This window comes from Nanorana parkeri, unplaced genomic scaffold (assembly GCF_000935625.1).
Source record: "Nanorana parkeri isolate BGI_ZX_2015 unplaced genomic scaffold, ASM93562v1 scaffold166, whole genome shotgun sequence".
NCBI classification, from domain to species: Eukaryota; Metazoa; Chordata; class Amphibia; order Anura; family Dicroglossidae; genus Nanorana; species Nanorana parkeri.
Genome location: NW_017306434.1, coordinates 1,087,733 through 1,108,563, shown reverse-complemented (window position 1 = coordinate 1,108,563; position 20,831 = coordinate 1,087,733). Strand labels below are relative to the sequence as shown.

General features: G+C 42.6%; 1 protein-coding gene across 1 annotated transcript; it reads left to right on the top strand.

Annotated features, from left to right (window-relative positions):
- The first annotated feature begins 3,068 nt into the window (after positions 1–3,068).
- Positions 3,069–11,093, top strand: LOC108785540 (phospholipase A2 inhibitor and Ly6/PLAUR domain-containing protein-like). Its single transcript, XM_018554628.1, has 6 exons — positions 3,069–3,156; positions 3,744–3,872; positions 7,147–7,293; positions 9,470–9,613; positions 10,715–10,874; positions 11,004–11,093. The coding sequence occupies exons 1-5, from the start codon at positions 3,105–3,107 to the stop codon at positions 10,861–10,863; spliced, it is 621 nt and encodes a 206-aa protein (XP_018410130.1). The 5' UTR covers positions 3,069–3,104; the 3' UTR covers positions 10,864–10,874; positions 11,004–11,093.
- The last annotated feature ends 9,738 nt before the right edge of the window (positions 11,094–20,831 follow it).

Genomic DNA, 20,831 nt, shown 5'->3' with positions numbered 1-20,831 from the left:
TTTGCCGTGGCAACGTTTTGATAAGCTTATGCCATGTCACATTTATTTGCACCCGGAGTTGCATTAATTTTTCACCAAGATCTTGTAGTGATGATGGGAGAGTCGGACCTTTGCCTAAAGTCTTCTCCAGCACATGCAAAAGATTCTCAATGGGGTTAAGGTCTGGACTCTGCGGTGGCCAATCCATGTGTGAAAATGATGGCTCATGCTCCCTGAACCACTCTTTCACAATTGGAACTCGATGAATCCTGGCATTGTCATCTTGGAATATGTCCTGTGTGCAATCGGGGAAGAAAAAATCCATTGATTGAAAAACCTGATCATTCAGTATATTCAGGTCGGCAGATGACCTTATTTTTTGGGCACATAACTTTGCTGAACCTAGATCTGACCAACTGAAACAACACATAACACTGCCCGCAAATCCAAGTGGTGACTTTCTTTTGGCCAAGCAGTGTATTTAAGTGGCCACTTATGAAGGAAATGGTGGAAGAACCAAAAACAAAGTGCAGTACTAATGCTAGCCAGAATACTTTATACGTTTATCTTGCTCTGCACTGGATTGTGAGAGGAGTCAGGTGAAGCCAGCTCATCACACCAACTGATCAGTGATTGTTATTTGGAAGATATCATGTTTATGTAAACCAAAGCTGGCCAGACATTGAGTGAACTTTGTCCATTTCTTAATGAACTAGCTGAATACCCACGGCTCTCAAAGTAAATATTCTGGAGGGGTGGGGAGGGAGGATTCAACTAACAGTGTGGATGGGCGAATCTTTAAAATTTTTGGCGTTCATTCTGCAAGCAGAATGGAAGCAAATTTACTAGTGTATGGCCAGTAAACCAAATTCTGTGTGTTATATGTGTTTGCTGTCCAGGTCACACTGCAAAGCATAGGACACCAGCATAGACCTCCAGTCTATAAGTGGATAATGTGATCTGGGAACTTTCATAGTCTGAGATTGAGTCAAAGATAGGGGTGGACCAAGAGGAGGGGCTAACCAATGCACACTCTGGGTGCCATGGCGAAACTGAGCAATGGTTTAATAATGGCGCATGCAGTGCGAAGCAGCCAAATATGAGGCTAAAAGTGCTGTCATTTGATAGTGGCAAGCCTGCTGGGCATTAAATTAAATCACAATATGGTTATTTAAACAGACAGCGATGATTTTACAATATGAAGACAAAAAGGGCATTCACTGACAGTACATGGGTAGCAAATGAACAATTGCTACAGTTTATGGGCAGAAAATGAACAATTATAACAATACTCAAGCAAAAAACAGGCAAAATGTAGCTAATAATGTAGCTTTTAGTGGTTTTATAAATTTTCTTCTCCAAAGACCAACTTACATGACAAGTATACTGTACCAGTATACTGTACCCAAGTGTCAAAGGGGGAGGATGCTTGTGCAATTATTTAACGGTACGTCATTTACCGTAAAAGGCCACATAGCCACATTAGATAAATGTCATTTACCAGATATAGGCATTTATCCATATAAAGTAATTGAAATCACAGCCTTCAGCCTCTTCACTCATGTCAAGCTGCTCACAGCAGATTGGGCAGCACAGAGGGAGCTTCCTTACATTGTTTGTTTGGGAGGAACTCCTTCCAAATTTGGAGTAGCTCAGGTTTTTGAGATTCACATGGTGGCAGACTCTGGAGTAACTCTTCCTTATCCAGATGATACTGGCTCTATGGAATTTGTGTGTCCCACATAGCACACAACAGCAGTGAATAAAGCCTAAACACAAATATGTAATGTAAAAACACAAAAATGTAATATGTTGCAGTTTAATCCTTAAATCTGGTTGCCAAATTTGGTGGGTTTTTTTAGGTTTTTTTCCTTTACTTTGACCTAGTGATTTGGCTAGTGACCAGGGCCAGATTTACTCTCTCTGCTGCCCCATGGCATGGTTCCTCAATGCACCCCCCTGTATGCAGGCCGCATACAAGTGATCTCGACGACATCGCTGAGATCACTTGTACAAAGCAAGTGGTGGCTTCCCCGCTGTACATTTAGCTCTGCTTGCCCAAAGCAAGGCTAAATGTAGAAAACAACTACCCGCCTGGCGCCCAGAACTGCATGTCCTGGGCGTCAGGAGATAGGAATTCCACACCCCTGCTGCCCCTCTACTCCCTGCTGCCCCAAGGCCGGGCCTTGGTTTGCCTTGTGGGAAATCCGGCCCCGCTGGTGACACACTTCCTGGCTCCACTCTATGGAGGAACAACGGAGCCACCCTTGTACAGCAGTATTGTCAACCTGTGGAGAGGGTAGTATTACATGCATTAGCATAAAAGCTAACCATGGTAAGCAACCCTGTCAGTGTTAAATGATTTGTCTCAACCCTCTGTCTGCCACTTTTGCTGAGCAGCTTGGCCTGTTAAAGGAAATTGGAAATGAACTTAGTGGCTGGATCACTAGGTGAGAATAAAGAAAACAAATAATGCAGCCACCATGTAAAGATTGCTGAGCTGCAATATATTACATTTTAGCTTTTGGGCTCAGATATGTTTTAACACCCCATAAAGTCCAAGGGCACATGTCTGAGACAGTCTGCTGCAATGCAGTTCAAATGAAAATCCAGAGACACAAAATAGGAAGGAGAGGAGGAGAAAATGAGAAAGCAGCACAATTGTCCACCAAACTCCAGAGACCGAAATAGATGTGTCAAAAACAGGTGAGGAGGGCATTGCTCTTTACATTTTTCATCTGTGTAGCGTTTGGCGGACTCCTTTATTATTCGTCCATTACAACCTAATAAATGTAAATGCTTTATCTGATGTAGATTGTTTATCCCAATGCCGTACAATATGTACAGTATGTCCTCGGGACAATTATAGCTTACTACATGATTACATTAACACAATGCCATATTATACACTTGGATTCACAGTATAATTAAAGTGCTTGTATAGGTTTTGTCAGCAAAGTTTATTTGTACACAATGTTCCTCACTTAATTTATTATTGTATGTCCAAAGGGAACATTTCTTTTTGATTTGCAAGCTTCCTTGTATGGTGGCATAAATACGGGTGAAGCATAAGCAGAGAGTCGCATTGGATCAGGGACTCACGTTTCCTTCAAACCATATCCACCATGGAGCTTGTACTGAAGATACTACTGATAGTCTCCATCTCTATCGCTACCGGTGAGAATTTGCAGCTATCAAGACTGGAGATTGGGTATCAGTGGAGAGATATCATAAAAATTGATTTTGATGTGTAAATACCAATTTAGCAATTGCTGCAATTTTCATGGAGTACTATCAGTTTCCTTCACTGAGCAGCTTAGTGAAAATTTGCTTGAAAAAAAAATCGACTTTTTTGTTTTCTTTTATTTAGAGGATATTTTTTATGTTTAGTTTATTTTATTTAGTGTTCTTTGTGTTTTTTTTTTTCCTTGTTTTACATATTTGATCCCTATTTATGTACTGCCGCATTACATTTTTTTTTCTCTATATTTTAAAGTTTTCTTCTGGGGAAAAAAAACATTGCAGCATGTACACTAACTGCCTTCAGATCCACAGCCTTCTACCTTTATCTTTCAATGTGCATTAGAAGACTACATAATTTTAATTTCACCAATTTCAGCATTACAGTTCACATACAGTATATGTATTTCCCTTTGTGTATTTAACCGCATGCCAACAGTTTAGTTTTAATGACAAAAAACTATCCACAGGTATACACCAGTGTAATAATAAAGAGTAAGTTATATTTATTTTCTTTGTAACAGGGACCTGCCTTGTGTGTGAGAAATGCAAGAACTTTCATGGAGAGACCTGCAATGAGACTCAGACCACCACTGAGGTCTGCGACAAGTCGGTAACGCAATGTCGGACTACCATTATGGTCGAAACATTTGGTAATTTTTTTTATCTATGTGCTCCTCTCATTGTGATTTTTAAGATTTAATACAAATGGCTAAAAGCATGTGGACACCACCCCACATTACTTTAGTAGGTGCTTCCAGCGAAGAGTATTGTTATTGCTACTCCATGCAAAGACATTTTAGACTATTGTGCACTTCCAACCTTGTGGTAACAGTTTGGGATCTTTTTCTAGTTCAAGATGGCTGTGTCCACAAAGGCAGCTCCATAAAAACATGTCTCCAAAAGATCAGCTGCCCAGAGACCAGAGTAAGTGTTATCCAACGTGGTTTGATGAGTTTGGTGTGGAGGAACTCGAGTAGCCTGCACAACGCCTTATCTCCAAACCTACTTCTTTTCATCCAACACCAGTACCTAAACTCATAAATGTTCTTTTTGGCTAAATGAACACAAGTTTCCGCAGACACACTCCAAAATATGATGGAAAGCCTTCATAGTAGAGGGGAGGTTGTTAAAGCCACAAAATGGGGTGGTGGACATTTTTTATCAGCGCCCATGGTTTTGTAACGGGATGTCCAACAAACTCATATAGGTGTGATGGTCAGATGTCCACAGCCTTATAGTATATGAAAAACATGAACTAACTGATAGAGTGTTGAGGTTGAACTTCCTAGTGCCTTGCTGTCAAACCTGTGTCTGAAGGACCACATATGGCCCTTTGGTACCTAAGCAGCCCTTTGCAGATCCCCACTTTGAAGCATTAATTTGCACTGATACTGTAATGGCAGTGATCTCTAGCAGCCTCATGTAACATGTCCTCAGTCTCTGTCTCCTGCAACATGTTTCAAGTCTCTGTAGCACCCCCCTGATCCCCAAAGACCTGAAGTGGACCCCTTCACTGAGCCAGTGAAGGGATGTGTGATCAAGAAAATTGGGCGCCACTCAGTTTAAGTGCCTATTTGAATGCTTTATTGCAGAACATCAACTGGGAGAGAGAGAGTATAGCGCTTAGGACATCCATAGTAAAAGTAAGACAGACTCCAGACTCACCAATACCTTCAGACTTCCACAGTGCAGTATCAATAGGAGAACATGCTAACACTGGGTAATAGAACAACAGCTTAACATGGATAGACATGAGATCTTCCTTAGGCGAAACACAAGACTTGTTCCTGAGGTCCTTATCAGCACCTGGCACCTCCAGTAGTCTTAAAGCTTCAATCAGCCTCAATCAGTTCTAGACCCCTCCAGGGTCCACATGTGGCCTCCTCCAGGCTTGAGGCCTAGTAAACCTCTCCATCTCTGAGCATCCCACCCCCAGTCTAAGCCCGGGGGCAGACTGGACCTGAGCACATGGCAAATCCCCTGAATATTTATGCACTCCCCCAGCATGCACCAGTGGCCATGACACTCTCAGTGATTGGTTGATGGGGCATAGACAGTAAAGATGTTCAGATAAAAAGAAGGACAGAAGCTCTACTGCCATGGGATGACTAAGTGTAAACTGAAAAGACAAAATAAAGGTAACTGACAACTTACCATGAAGTGAGAGATGAAGCGATGTCATCGATGAAAGGTGGATAGTCGGTGATCCTTCAATAGTGTGAATTGACCAATCCCACACCTGCTCGCCTTTCCCAGTATCAGTTCACACACTTCTGAGAGCGCACACCATTCACACTATTGAAGGATCACGACCTATCCACCTTTCATCGATGACATCGCTTCATCTCTCACTTCATGGTAAGTTGTCAGTTGCCTTTATTTTGTCTTTTCAGTTTACACTTAGTCATCCCATGGCAGTAGCGCTTCTGTCCTCCTTTTTATCTGTTCTTTTGGATTAACGTCGGACACCCCGGTTCGCACTAAAAAGAAGCTGCACACCTAACACTACATTCCACACCCATACGCCCTTACCCTTCGTGCAGCGCTGTATCAGGGGACAACTCTCCTAACCTTTCACACTAAAGATGTTCCACTATTGGCTGTCCCACACTGCAGCAGGGTCATACCCCACTCAGGCAGGTACAGTCAACAGCAGAACACCTGGAATTAACCAGATAGTAACCAACTATGAATCAGCTAAACTGATTACAGCTTCTGATGAAGCTCCCTAATGAAGTCACGTGTTTTGACGTAATGTACGTAGGGCAGAGCTTCTGATGTCACTGCACTGAGATGAGCCGGACGAACAGGTTTTTTCATCGCTTTGCTGCCATTTGCCTTGCTGGTTTGATCCAGCAATACCCAATGCCTGTACTGTTTACACCATTGTGAGTATGCATTTTTTATTTAATAAATTGCATTTTATTGGACGTTATGCACTATGTCCTTGTCCTTTTTCTCTTTCCCCCTGGATTTATGCTGGTACCTGTGATCTGAGGTGACCTTGTCGCCTTTTCTGTGTATGGGCTTCCCTCCCCCATTAAGAAGGGAAAAAGCACATTTGACCTAGCTCTGTGGGTCTACCTCCCCAGGTGAGCACTCACTTGTTGTCATCACTCACTGGGTGGAGGTGAAGGTCTGCCTGCATTGTGTGATTATACTTACCTGAGAGTTACATGCAGATTGGCTGTGAATCATCTGAGGAATTTTCTTGCACAACCACCATTGTTTGCTTTTGTTTTTTCCTGGGACTCTTTTTGTCTATATTGCTTTTTTGTTTGTGTGTAGACATTTTCTATGCCTCATTTGTTTGAATTCTCATATATGTGACTCATTTATATATGTTTCAATTTATTAGATGTGTATGATTATTAGCTCAGCAGAATATTGTTTTTCAAATTTTCTAGATATTTAGTTATATACTTAGTGCTGGTTAGCTCTTATTTTGACATTACACTTACTGGCGCTGATCATCTTATTGTTTTTTTTTTAGCTTCTAGCAAGCTACATTTCTAGTAGCCACTCCATTAAAGAGGCTACAAATCCAACAAAACACATATCATGTCATCAGTCAGAACCATCTCTTCAGTCTTCTGTAGAATATTATAGGCAGCCCTTTGGGGCTTTCAGAGGCACTTGAGGCCCCTACACCTCAGAAGTTGACGACCACTGTCCTAGAGGCATAGAGACCCTGTATTTTTTCCCCCTCTTTCTTACAAGAAAAAGTAAGAATGACTATGACATGAATAATGCTCTTGTTTCTAGATAAGATTAGTGCTTAGTTGAGTTATTTTTGGCTGTATCTTGCTGACTATATGTACATTGCCATCCACTCCTATTTTTTGTTTCAGCTTTCTGTTGGTTGTGTAACAGTCTCCTTTTTTAGTTTATTTCGTTACCATGTTCTTATTTGTATCTCATTAGGTAATATCTCCTACTGGCAGACTTGGAAATCCTGTGTCAACAACCCACTTTTGTGCAGTGAAACGAGGAACATGTCCGTAGGATATGAGCTTTTCAAAAAAACAGTGTGCTGTAAGGGGGACCTCTGCAATAAGGGGGCAATAAAATGTAAGTCATATTAAAAACAGCGTGAAAACACAATGACTGAGTAAAACAAGTTGAAATGCAAAATTGGGGCGATGAAATGAATGCTGCCTGCTGCCATGAATACTGCCTGCATGAAAATTGCTTGTTCTTCCTGTGCATGGATGTGTTTCCTCACAATGCTCCAAATTCTGCTTACAAACCAAGTAGTTTATCCGTAGAGTATTGCCTTCTACTCTAGTTGTCCCAAGTGCATGCCTGGGTGGCAGGATCATTATATTCCAAGCTCTTTTTTAGAGTTTAGGACTGGTGGGAATTTTTCTTTGTCCTCTAGTAAGCCCTACTAAATTGGTTGATGCTAAATGAATAAGTAATGCAATAGCTCCCAAATGTCCCTCTTGTTGACAATCCTTATAGCACCAAATCCCTTCACCTTATTTGCTCCTTAGTTGTCCCTTTTTCGGGGCTAACAGATCAACCTCCATTTCTATTTCAGCATGCAGGAAAATGATGAGAAAATTTGAATATTAATTTTTTCTGGTGTGCGTGACTGGGATGAGTCCTTTGCCTACACACTTAATGCCAGTCCACAAAGGTTCTAACCCTTCCAACACTCTATCCAAAAATTGGAGTTGAGTTTAAATAACTCTGTTACCAGGTATAATGTGCAGACAGCTATAGGTTCTTACACAAACCTTCAGCAGCTTTCATTGTTTCCTCTATGCCAAAGTGCTAAGTGGCTGTTTTCAATGGGCATAGCTGCAACACTTTCAAGTGGAGCTGGAGCTTGCTCACTCCCTCCAGCTCCCACACATTCCTATTCACCAATCGCTATGATGGTCTGCCCCACTGGCCAGTGGGAATGTGTGAAAGCCAGTGCATATGCTCCATCACTACCTACTTTGCAGGTCAGATAGATCCAACATTCAAGCACGTGGGAAGCAGTGAAAGCTGCTGCACGAATGACCTAGGGGTAACTGTAACTTATACCTGCTAGCAACACCTTTTTTTTAAAAAATATTTTTGAAGTCAAACAATATTAAATCCACCATTGCAAACTGTAGACCTTCTTAAGATGCCTTCTTTCTAAACAATCTAAATACCTGATTTTTAAGATGTTAATGGTAGTCAGGTTCCCTCTTCCCTCCCTTGCTCCAAGGGCTATGGGTGGAAACTAAAAACAATGTCACAGATCCTATAGCCACTGTCACTCAAGCTGTGAATGTCTGGGCTGGAGGCCTGTCAGCACCAAACTGCCAATGGGAATACAGGTGTGCCATGCGTCGGCACGTTGTCCTGTAGTTCCTACGTGGAAAGCAGGGATGTAAACTGAACATGTTAGGATGGATCTGCTTCTGTTCTTAGCGCAGTCAGAAAGGGACAGGAACAGAGTATTTATAGAAGGGGACTAGAAGGATCACCAGGTATTTTTCTGCCATATACTACTTTCACATAAATGAAAGGTATTTCAAGGTGCATTATAAGGGGCAAAGTAAGAAGTCCCCAACTATCAACTTTACAGTTGACAAGCACTTTAAGGGTTAATAGCTAATAATAATACTTACGACATAGCTGCTGAAACCACTAGATATGGGGAGGAAAAGCTTAACTGTGGCATCTGTGTAAACAATACACTGGATTTTAAATTTTTAAGAGAAGAAGGATAGTATAATTGTAAGTATAGTGGCCTAGTTAAAACATTGCTGCAGCCAATGTTTTTCTCAGGCTTTTATTGCTGTGCATGACCTCTTTGGGGAAATGTTCCCCCACTTCCTGTCCCTGTAAAAGACATACAAGAAATAGGTGGTTGTTACTGATGCAGGAAGGCATCAACATTTTGTGTGCTCATGGAAGAATGTGTTATGCTATGCTGCAGGTAGGTCAATAAATAGACGTATCTGATTTGCTATTTGGAGTGCCAGTGTCCATATTCTTACGTCTCCCCAACATAGACCCAGAGAGCAGTCAAAGGCTGGCAGAGCTTCATCCCTTCTTTGCTATATCCAAAACAAAATAAAAGGTTTAATGGAGTTGAGCTTTGAAAGACTCTAGAAGGTATACTACTCTGAACTCTGTGCTGTCTCCACCAGTGTCCATCATTGTTGAATTCGCTGGCATATTTCTACCATCTATACAAATTACAACCACTATGCTCATTACATATGTGATACTGAAACAGATTTTGTTTAATGTTCACTAGTGGAGTCTAGAAACAGGACAGAGAATGGGGTGGAGTGTCCATCCTGCTATGCCCGAGCAAAAAGCTGTACGGTATCTAATATCATGAAATGCCAGGGACCCCAGACGAGATGCTTGTCATTCTCTGGAAGAATCTTTAACTCAAGTAAGTAAATCTTTATGTAATAATAACAAAGGGGTACCTCAGGTTCTGATGAAGGGGGCGTGCCCCTGAAACGCGTAGACCTTTTTAAACACACGGGAGCAGAGGACGCTGATTTGGAGATCCCCTCCGACTTCCCCTGCTGGAGATTTTATATTTTATCGTTTCTTTTATGCTTACGATCATTGGCTTTCGTGTAAGTACAATTTGACTTGCGTGTTGTACCCATCAAATAAACATTTTACACTATGGAGGCGCTCTGTGTTGCTTTTGTTTCCAACAAAGGGGACAATAGAAAGGAAAAAAGAAAGACACTCTCCATAGCAGCCAGGGTTATCAACCATACCTTGATTCTCCACTGTGAACACCCCTACAAAACATCTTCCCCTTATTTTATGAAGACAAGATGAGGGGAATGGGTTCTGTTGGCCAGCAGGAGAGAACTTGGCATGACTGACAACACTGTTTTTCATTGCAGCAGGGGCAGATTTGTTAGTATGTTGGGGGTTTACTGGCAGTATCAAAAGGTATTTTTCTGTACTCGTTATTTTGTCCAGCATACACTTTAATAATGACAATCAATGACAGTAATCTGACTTATGGAGCAGATTTTAGGCTGAGAGTCCAAGTGCATTTAGGTATCAAAACTTACAATATGTTCTTGGAACTCAGATAAGAATCACCAAAACCCTTATCTCAGATACAATGTCCATTACGAACTAGACGTGCCATCTTTGACAGTAAATGGTGTTAGGGTATAGGGCTTGCCAGTTCCACACAGCTCCCTTGGTTGGAAACATTCCACTCATTCTGGTCACCAATTTAATCCTGACATCTTTCACACCCTGGAAGACCTCAGAATTCCATGTAGAAAATTAAAGGTTGTATAAGCACCCCATGTAGTTGTCCAGTCTCCTTCTAAGATTACATGGTCCCTGTATAGCAGCCTAGGCTACCAAGTAGCCAAGTGATGCCTCTGACACTGCACACCACCATAGCCACCCACAGTCTGGAATTTGGACAGGTTATAATATATGTTCGGTTTTTAATGTTTTTACTGTTATATTTGTAATTATTCTTATTCAACTGATTTCTATCTTACAGCTCAGTTTGAATTATGGGCCTATAAGGGGTGTACGACCGAGAGTGCTTGCCTGTATCGGGCTCCACCATACCCAGACACCTTATTGCAACGAGGATACAGACTGTACTGCAATGTCCCCAAACAAAAAACCTACAATGTCAAGTCATGAAAATAAAAAAAATTTAAAGGAGAAAAGCATAGCACATCGCCACCACTTGGATTCCGCTGATGATATTTTTATACATGCAAAATAGAAAATGGAATCTCATTGGTGGCTGTCGGAAAGGCCAAACTTTTCATAAATGTCCCTCAGAATTATGAAGATACATCTGCTGTATTAAACCACAGTTTTACTTTTTATATATTTAATATTTAAGATGCTGCAGCAAAACATTTAGCTTTGCACTTGTGCAAGGGTTGTCTGTTTGTTTTGGGGAACCCATTATGGAACACCTTGTTAGTCAGGAGCTTACCTGAGTTTAGTTAGTGTCGTGAATGGCATTTGTTTTGTTTGTGTTATCCTATGGGCTTGATGTGCAAAGTCCTCCTGTATTGGAAATGTGTTTGCTGAATAAAAGTGCAGGATAAACCTGCTTTTACGTTATCTGGGTGTCTGTGTCATGTATATGGTTCACCACTGCCAATATCAGTTGAGCATGCCCCCCTTACAACTTATATACACACACAACTCTTCTAACAGTACGCATGTTTTTTAATTGTGTATTAGCGGTTTCATTCATAGACATGAGATCTGGAGCAGCCATTTTCAACCAGGGTTTCATGAAACCCTAGGGTTCCTCCAAAGATTGCTAGGGGTTTCTTGATCTGTGGTTCAACAACCATCTGATGATGATGATGGACTTGTGTCTTTTTTTAACCTGACTAACTATGTAACTATGAGTCCAGTGGCACTTTACAGAGCTAGCAACATGACACCAATGATCTTTTTCACTGTTTGTAAAGGTGGAATTCTAACCACCACCTAACCACCACTGAAAGGGAGGCATTCTTTCCACTGAAAAGCAATGTAAGGGGCATTCTTTCCTTTGGCTTATGATGTATTCATTTTAGCAGGTGTTCCCTGAGTCCTGAAAATTATTCCAAGAGTTCCACTAGGGTAAAAAGGTTGAGAACAGCTGATTTAGAGCCTTCCTAGGTTTTACATATATAATGATTATATTATCTTTAGCCCTGATGAAGGGGCAGGGGCATATTTACCGCGAGGCAAGCTAGGCGTTTGCCTAGGGCGGCACCCCCGGGGGGTCCCGCCGTACGCAAATGTCTAGTCCTGCGGTGCCGAGAAGTGGGGGGACATGGCCGGTTTAAGACAGCGATGTGGTGGTGATGATTCAGTGTCGGCGGCTTCGAGGTGACTTTTTTTTCCTTCCCGGGGGGGCGGCGGTGATGATTCAGTGTCGGCTGCTTCAAGGTGACTTTTTTTTCCTTCCCGGGGGGGCGGGTGGTGGATAGTTGGCAGCGGCGGCACGACATGTATGTACAGGGGAGAGGGGGGGTGATGCGATGCCTGATGCAGAAGCGGCGGCACGCAATGTATGTCTCCGCCGGGGGAAGGGGGTGCTGACAGTCACTCGGCGGAATGTCAGTCCGACGGGGAGAAGGAGGGGCGGCGCTGCTCTCTTGCCTAGGGCAGCAGGAAATTTAAATACGCCGCTGTGAAGCGGTAACCTTATGGTCCCTGAAACATCTTGGCGGGTTGTCTTTGGGCTTCTATGAGGGGAACTAAAACAGTTTTGAAGCCAGCACCTCCCACCCCCATTTTCTTAAACAATAAAATTCCTGCCATTTCCTATGCTATCCAAAAACTAAAACAAGACATATTTGTTACATGTTCCCCTGCACATTGTTGGCAAACAATGCAAGTGTTAATGCACCTTAACTATGTGACTATTTGGTTACACAGCTTTAAACCTTTCCAGAATGTGATTTGCATGCTCACATTACCATAACATGTATTTAATTGGCAACATCATGAATCAGAGCCAATCATTAACAGGATGTTAATGATGAAAAACCAGATCAGAGTTATGTGCTGTGAGTAAGATCTATATCCCTCTTAATTGGCTGATAAATACAAAAACCATCAAGAACATTGACAAACGACTCATAGCATTCTGGAATATTGCCATCAAAGTGAAACCATTGCATGAAACCAATGCAGGGTAAAGCGACAGGGTCACTTTATTGGCAGTCACATAATTTGCACATACTCACCTTAACCTCCACATACCACCTTCACCCATGGTAGCAAAGAGGGGAACCACTCTGTAGGCATCAAGCCAAGACTGAGGACTCTCTATTTGTCTTCAAGTGACAGAGCTGGGTGTTGGACTGCCAATCAGCATTTACCAGTGCAGTCACATAGGAGGAAGATGATTAAAGGATTAAAGGAGAACTATGGCGTCAGGGCTTTTCCCCATAGTTCTCCTAAGGGTAACGGGAGGACACAAACTAGCGTTCTCTCGTCACCCTAAGCTCAGTTTACCGCGATTGACAGAGCTGGGTGTTGGACTGCCAATCAGCATTTACCAGTGCAGTCACATAGGAGGAAGATGATTAAAGGATTAAAGGAGAACTATGGCGTCAGGGCTTTTCCCCATAGTTCTCCTAAGGGTAACGGGAGGACACAAACTAGCGTTCTCTCGTCACCCTAAGCTCAGTTTACCGCGAGCTACAGCTCGCGGTATACTGAGACGCCGCAGCCGGGACGTGTGCCGACATTACTGTCGAGATCCACCCAGCTGCGGGATTGACAGATGGCTCTGCCTATCTAGAGGCAGAGCAAGCTGTGCCCGCCCCCTCCTGCATCCGTTCCACCAGTCAGCGCTGGAGGATCAGGCAGGGGAGGGAGGGAATCCCTGCAGGGAGCTGTGAGTGACAGTCACGGCTCTCTGCGGGGATAGATCTAGAAGTGAGCGAGCGTCGCTATGTGTTCGCTCACTTCCCGATCTATTGAGCCGACCTGTGACAGTTTCATTGTCACAGGTCAGCTAGAACTATGAGGCTGAGTGATTTCCACTCGCCTCATAATTCTCCTTTAAGTCACATGCTCCCCATACCCAGAAGTACCAGGAGCTGGATGGAGCAAAGCTGCATTATGTGGTGCTGGTTTGGCCAGAATTGTTCATTTTAAGTTACCATTAGGCAGTCCATTCAAGGTATCTTGAATTTAATATCAATTTTCCCACAATCACTTGCAACCCATTGGTAAAGATTCCAGACACCTACGGTGCAGCACTGCAGGCTCTTGCCAGTCATGTTATACTGCACTACCTCCTAGCTTCCCAGTGACTGCAGTGGGGTCAGTTCAGGTGTGTGATTAATTTCTGAGACAGGTTTGTGTATACTTCAGCTGAATTCTAGTAAAAGAGTGAAATACACCATTGAAACAGAACCTCATTAACTATTTTACTTGCCAAAGGTTTCTGATTTTATTCAGCCATTCTTGTGACCTAGGAACCACTGCCAGACAACAGCTTGGTGACCTCACTTTATTCTGTGGGAATTAAAGAATATACACTGCCTGACCCAAAAAAAGTTACACACTCTAATATTTATTTGGACGACCTCTAGCTTTGATTACGGCACACATTCGCTGTGGCATCGTTTCGATAAGCTTATACAATGTCACAACATTTATTTCCGCCCAGAGTTGCATTAATGTTTCACCAAGATCTTGTAGTGATGACGGGAGAGTCAGACCTCTGTGTAAAGTCTTCTCCAGCACATGCCACAGATTCTCAATGGGGTTAAGGTCTGGACTCTTTGGTGGCCAATCCACGTGTGACAATGATGTCTCATGCTCCCAGAACCACTCTTTCACAATCTGAGCCCAATGAATCCTGGCATTGTCATCTTTGAACATGTGCAATGTGCCATCAGGGAAGAAAATATCCATTGATAGGAAAACCTGGTCATTCAGTATATTCAGGTCGGCAGCAGACCTCATTTTTTGGGCACATAACTTTGCTGAACCTAGACCTGACCAACTGAAACAACCCCAGATCATAACACTCCCCGAATTCCAGGTGGTCACTTTTTTTAGGCCAGGCAGTCTATTTAAGTGGCCTCTTATAAAGGAAATGGTGGAAGAACCAAAAACAATATGCAGTACTTATGCTACTAACACTGCCCGAAATCCAAGTGGTAATTATTTTTTGGCCAGGCAGCGTATCACTTTTGAATGGGTTGGCCCATATAGACACTGTCTCATTGCCCACTGATATTTATCTCTTCAGTAATCCCCTGTTACTCCTTACCCAACCACCAAAATACCCGATGCATCTGGGTATGGGGAAGTATGTGAACTCCTTCCATGATGCATTGCGTAGGCCTAGCCGCAGTTAATTTGAGCCTGATGAATCCTGGCATTGTCATCGTGCAATATGCGCGTGTCATTAGGGCAGAAAAAATCCATTGATATAAAAACCCGGTCATTCAGTATATTCAGTTAGGCAGCGGACTTCATTTTCTGGGGACATACATAATAATCACTGCCGTAATTATCCAAAGGAAGGCTTTTAACTATTTGCTTAGTGAAATCCAGGTGGTGACTTTTTTTTGGGCCGGGCAGTGTAGCTTGGCCACCAACCTTCCACTAGCCAGTGGCTGGACAGAGGAGTAGTGGGAAATTGACAAGGTCATCAATCTGCTGTAGACATGTGCGATTCGTTCCGAAACGAATTTCGGACGAAATCTCGGAAATTCTGAGATTCGGATGGTGACCAATTGATTCTGACTCCTCCTCCTGATTCGGTACCTCTGCTCTCTGATCAGCTGTGTATGACCCTGGCTTACGTTTCCTGACCCTACTCCTGATCTGTGATTCGGCACCTCAATATTCGGCTCCCTGTGTATGACCTCGGCTTGAACCTGACTTCCCTCCTGGTCTGCCACTTGGTGCAACGACATCCTGCCAGTGCTCCATTGGCCTCAAATCCTTTGCCTGCTCTGGTTTCAAGAGGTCACGGTGTCATCTCAGTCCTGCCGATTCACCAGCTGGTCCAAGGCACTCAAGCGCCTCCTCAAGAACCGGCCAGCCACCACTATCGGCACCTGTGCTCCACTCTGTCCTTACATTCCCTGTCACTACTTCCAGAGGGGTGGGGCAAGAGGTGCATGGGCAGCCCCCTTCTCATCTCAGTCTCCAGTCAGGTACGTGATAAACACACAGCAAACAAAGTTTTCTGGGATAATAAATCTCTGCAGCCCTAGGTCCATCACGTTGATCCTCCCTCTCCCATTCTAAGTACTGCTGTTGTGGGGGTTACACTGGAGGGGCACTAAACTACAGGCGCCGTATCTTGAATGGGCAAAGTAGAGTCTCTCTTCATTATCTGTTTATGTTTTTGTTTTTTTTTAAAGACAAATTCTTATAAGACAATTATTAGAAGACAATTATTATAATGTTGGATGTATCATGAGATAATTGTGTCATAAGGACAATTATTTTGTACTTCCATACCTACCTATTCCTGCATTTCTGCATTCACTAATGTGCCTGACTCAAAGGTGCTGACTTATAACTGAGTAAAAGAGAGTTTCAGTGACACTCTCTCATCATATTGATCATGAAGAGTCTGCTGAGCCTGATATTGGCCACCTCCATCTTTGTTGTTACCGGTAAGAATTCATTTATGACTTTTTAATTTTATACTTAGTGTTCCATAGCAGTTATTTAAAGTGTTTGTCATATGTTGGGTACATGAGCAAAAAAAGGAATTATAAAGCAGCACCCAGAGAAGATTGTTTTTCCATTCAGCGCTATATTATATTTTTTCTTAAGCACTCTAAAGGAGAGACAACAGCACAATGAACAGGATGAATGCAAGCTGATTCTAGAGCATTGTACTCAGTCTGTCAGTATGTTGCCAAGAGCTAATACGATTTATAAAGAAGCTCTGATAGAAAGAGAAAATAATTTATTGGTAGCTTTTCTACAGAGTACTATATTCTATTTTTCTGTAGTGTTTCCAAGAAAAGACAATTACAGAACTACAGGATGCATGTAAGCTGATTTTAGCACATGCTGCTCCATTTCATATACTTGGCTGACCCCTGCCTGATACACTCCTTGGAGTATATTTTCTTCCTGTAACATCCTGCTTCTTTTTTTTGAGATTTAGTGATGTTGTACCATAGATGAGGGTATTCCTAGCGGTGATATGAACCCAACGAATGATAGATATGAAGAACTATGTTAAATGTAGAAAAAAGCCTTAAAGGAGAACTATGGGGTCAGTGTTTTTCCCCATAGTTCTCCTTGGGGTAACGTGAGGACACAAACCAGCATCCTCCCGTCACCCTAACCTCAGTATATTGCGAGCTACAGCTCACGGTATACTACTGAGACGCCGCAGCTGAAGCGGACCCCGACTTAGATGACGGGATCCGCCCAGCTGAGTGAGTGACAGCTGGCTCTGCCTATCTAGAGGCAGAGCCAGCTGTACCCGCCCCCTCCCCCGTCCGTTCCGCCAGTCAGCGCTGGCAGATCGGAGCGGGGAGAGGGGAATCCAACCCCTGTAACGGCAGAGAGCCGTGACAGGATCGAGAGGTGAGGGAACCCGGTATGTTTTCCCTCACCTCCCGATCTACTGAGCCGACCTGTGACAGTCTCATTGTCACAGGTCCGCTTAGAACTATGACGTGAGTGGAAATCACTCATGTCATAGTTCTCCTTTAAAGTATATGTCCACCCAAAACTTACAGTGGAGCCACCATCCAGCTACCCCCCATCCTCTCTTAGCACACGTTAAGCCAATGCAGAGCCCTGAAGCTATTGTTGAATATCCTATGAGAAAGGACTATCCCTTGCAGCTCCTTTTCCAGAAGAGAGGGAAAGCCCTTGAGATCCATCAATTGCAACTGATCAACTCCCTTAGCCTTCCTCCTTGCGTATTAAGAGACTGGTCAGTCTACATTACTCCACCACCTAGACAAGGTACACAATGCATTTTGAGGTCCTCTTCTACTGAATAGACAAAACCCTGCTCTATGCAGATATCCTCTTTAGATAGTTACCAAGTGAACATACCTATTCAACACACCTACCCCCCAGAAATGACTATTAGTATGGATGACCAGTGCATTAGTAATAGTTTTTAATCCTTCCTCACCTGATTTAAACCATCAAGGTCTACTATATTGACTCTTGATAACTGCTGGACTGTCAGAAGACCACAACCTACAACCATTACACTGGGAGCCCCACTTACTTTACACAGTCTAGTGATTTCTTTACACTAGAGACAACTTTTGGGGGATACTGATACTAACACTACACCTTTATGATCACACTGCTTGATCATAGGGTGGAAGACTCGTAATTATATGAATAATTGGGATAACTATTCAAAATCTGGCATGGGTCCATCTCCTCATTCCCAATAGCAAATATGCGTCATCCCATTGAGGATCTGAAAACCCTCTCCCTCTCCTTGGACATCCCATATGGCAGTCCTTGTCCACAGTTGTTTGCTCCAGGGGCTGGCATGTGGGCACTGCCTGACATTGCATTGTGTATGGTGGTGACCCTCCTTTTCCAGTCCACACTGTTTAAGATTTTATTAATTGTCAAAGCTTAATGATCATTTTTCACGATTTTATGCTCTGGAAATGTACATTAACACCGTTTAACAGTGGTGACCTCTTTATGTACTTTGATATCTAAATATAAACACCTAAAGGGCTGACCCTTCCTTTGTTCATTAGAAGATGTTGATCTTTATGACCTTAGCACTCAGTGGTCTGTGTTTTAACTATATTACCAAAAGTTTATGCTGATGTTCACTTCAACTTATATAGTTAAAACTACAGTCTCATATATTGGTTTCCTATATATCACATTCCAACCTCCTTCCTCCCTTACTATCTGTGGAACATACACCCTAACCTTGCAACAATCCGGGACCCTCAGGTAGGATCCAGCTCAGAGTCAGCTGTGGTTACCACTTCCCCCACGCAGAAAATACATCTTCTCTTAAATCGATTTTCATAGGTATTTCCCCTCTTCCCTTCTTCTTGGACTGGCTTAGTTTTCAGTAACTTTCCAGCAATGTTTAATTTCCCCGTACAAAACTTCCTTCCTTAATATTCCTCTTTTCTCTTTCTCAGTCACCAGACCCCATTTCACTTCTACTAACTTCCTACCTCTCCTTCTTCTCTCACTCTAACTCTTCCTTACTACCACATCTATGCCTAATACTCCCCTATGGCCTTCCCTAGGCAACACTCCCCCATGTCATTACTTCTGAGAATGCCTATGGCCGAGGGCCTTAACAGCCCCTCTAAATGATCACAGCTACTACACTCTATGCGCAAAGACAAAGTGAACATGATTCTTTTTTAGAAAACCTATTTGAAACTAACCATGTCCCAACATGCCACAACTGCAACTACACCTCTTAGGTCCATAGAACCAACTCTGGCTCTAAATCCAAGGACGTCTCCATTGTCCTCCACAAATTATTACTCTTTACTCTTGATAAAGAAATCGATCTCTTGGGTAAATGCATTTTTGCTTAAATCTCTATTTGGAACAAAACATACACGTTAGGACATCTGTATCTCCCTAACCAGAATCCCATTGCAATGGCCTCCCTTTTTCTTTCATCCCTTAAAGACTTTCCAGAAGGCATGATCCTTTTGGAAGGAGAATTTAACCTCGCCTTTGATCCTGAGCTTGACTTCTCTTTTGCCGAATCACCAGTTTCTTTCAATGAATTGGATATACTCAAAGAAGAACTCAATGACCTGCACCTTGTTGGCATCTGGAGAACACTTCATCCTTAGACCGAAGCCTTACCTTTGATTCTAGACTTGACTTCTCTTCTGGGGAATCACCAGTTTCATTCAATAAATTGCATATACACAAAGACCAACTGAATGACCTGCACCTTGTTGGCATCTGGGGAACACTTCATCCCAGACCAAAAACTGCACCTTTTTTTAAACATCCTTCACACCTCACCCATATTGGCTATTTATGTGTGAGATGCCAGATTGCTAAAAGTTCAGACAGTAGTCAGAGGTAATTGTTTATATCAATGGTATCTCTAAAATCAGTTCCTAGCTCTCCTCTCTAGTTAATCAAAGGACTCTTTTTTCCTGCCACCTCTTTTAGGACATAATGTTACATCAGAATGGGGCAAGGAGGAGGGTACTACCCTGTTTTTAGATTACATGTTGCCTGTTTATTGTGTTTGTCTCTCCTCAAGTGTAGATTAGTGAAACATAGCATATACAGTAAAAGTAAATGTGATCTTCCTTTTTCTTTCAAAGCCCCTGCATAATTCCTATACATTCTCTTCTTTACATGACAGCGGCACTTGTCTGCCAGAAGTGTGAAAATTACAATGGAGCCACTTGTGCCACCTTCACCAATGAGACCTGCACCGGGAACGTCAAAGATTGCTTCGTTACCATTGTTATGCAGAAAATTGGTAAAACTAACCACATAAAGAAAATCTATTTTGCCATTGCTATGTTTCCAAGCACAACATTAGACTCCAAAGAAGAATATGTATTGTTATAAGTGTTGAAATATGGAGGCTGAAATTGCTGATTTCCTTCTAAAAATGTTGGCTGTCTGTCTGCAGTCCTGATCTAGAACAAACATTCAGAAAAGCACGTTGGAACTCCCCTTATCTGCATATTTGCCCTAGGCCAGGGACCCAAAGAGTATTGAAGCCACTGGATCAAGATGATAAATAGACAGCTAGCATTTTCAGAGGCCTGTAATAGCACTGTGAATAAGATTTCTGGACATGCATTCCATTTAGAAATGGGATAAATTTGCTACGGCAGTTCCAGATAAAGTTCTAATTTTCTTCCAAACGCCATCCTCATTCAACACAAATAGCAATGCACATTCCTCCTCCTCCTCTATGTCAATCCACAACTAGCTTACAGCAGGATCACTGACCAGATGCTGTTAAAGGGTTAGTTCACCGTTCCAATGAAATTGCCTTGCCAATGCATTCAGGAATCTCCGGTACATTAAAAAAAAATCATCAGAAGGAGCTCTTGGCCTTGTTTATACTATGAGCATGCAAAGTGCACACAAAGATGGGTTAGCTATGCAGCCAAGAGCTCCTTTCTTCAACGCATGGTCAACATTCA

Bases quoted from the DNA above. Each gene is read 5' to 3' on its own strand.
- LOC108785540 (XM_018554628.1), top strand. From the start codon at position 3,105: ATGGAGCTTGTACTGAAGATACTACTGATAGTCTCCATCTCTATCGCT. The intron at 3,873-7,146 runs GTAATTTTTTTT...GTATCTCATTAG, and splicing joins CATTATGGTCGAAACATTTG to GTAATATCTCCTACTGGCAG. The intron at 7,294-9,469 runs GTAAGTCATATT...AATGTTCACTAG, and splicing joins CAATAAGGGGGCAATAAAAT to TGGAGTCTAGAAACAGGACA.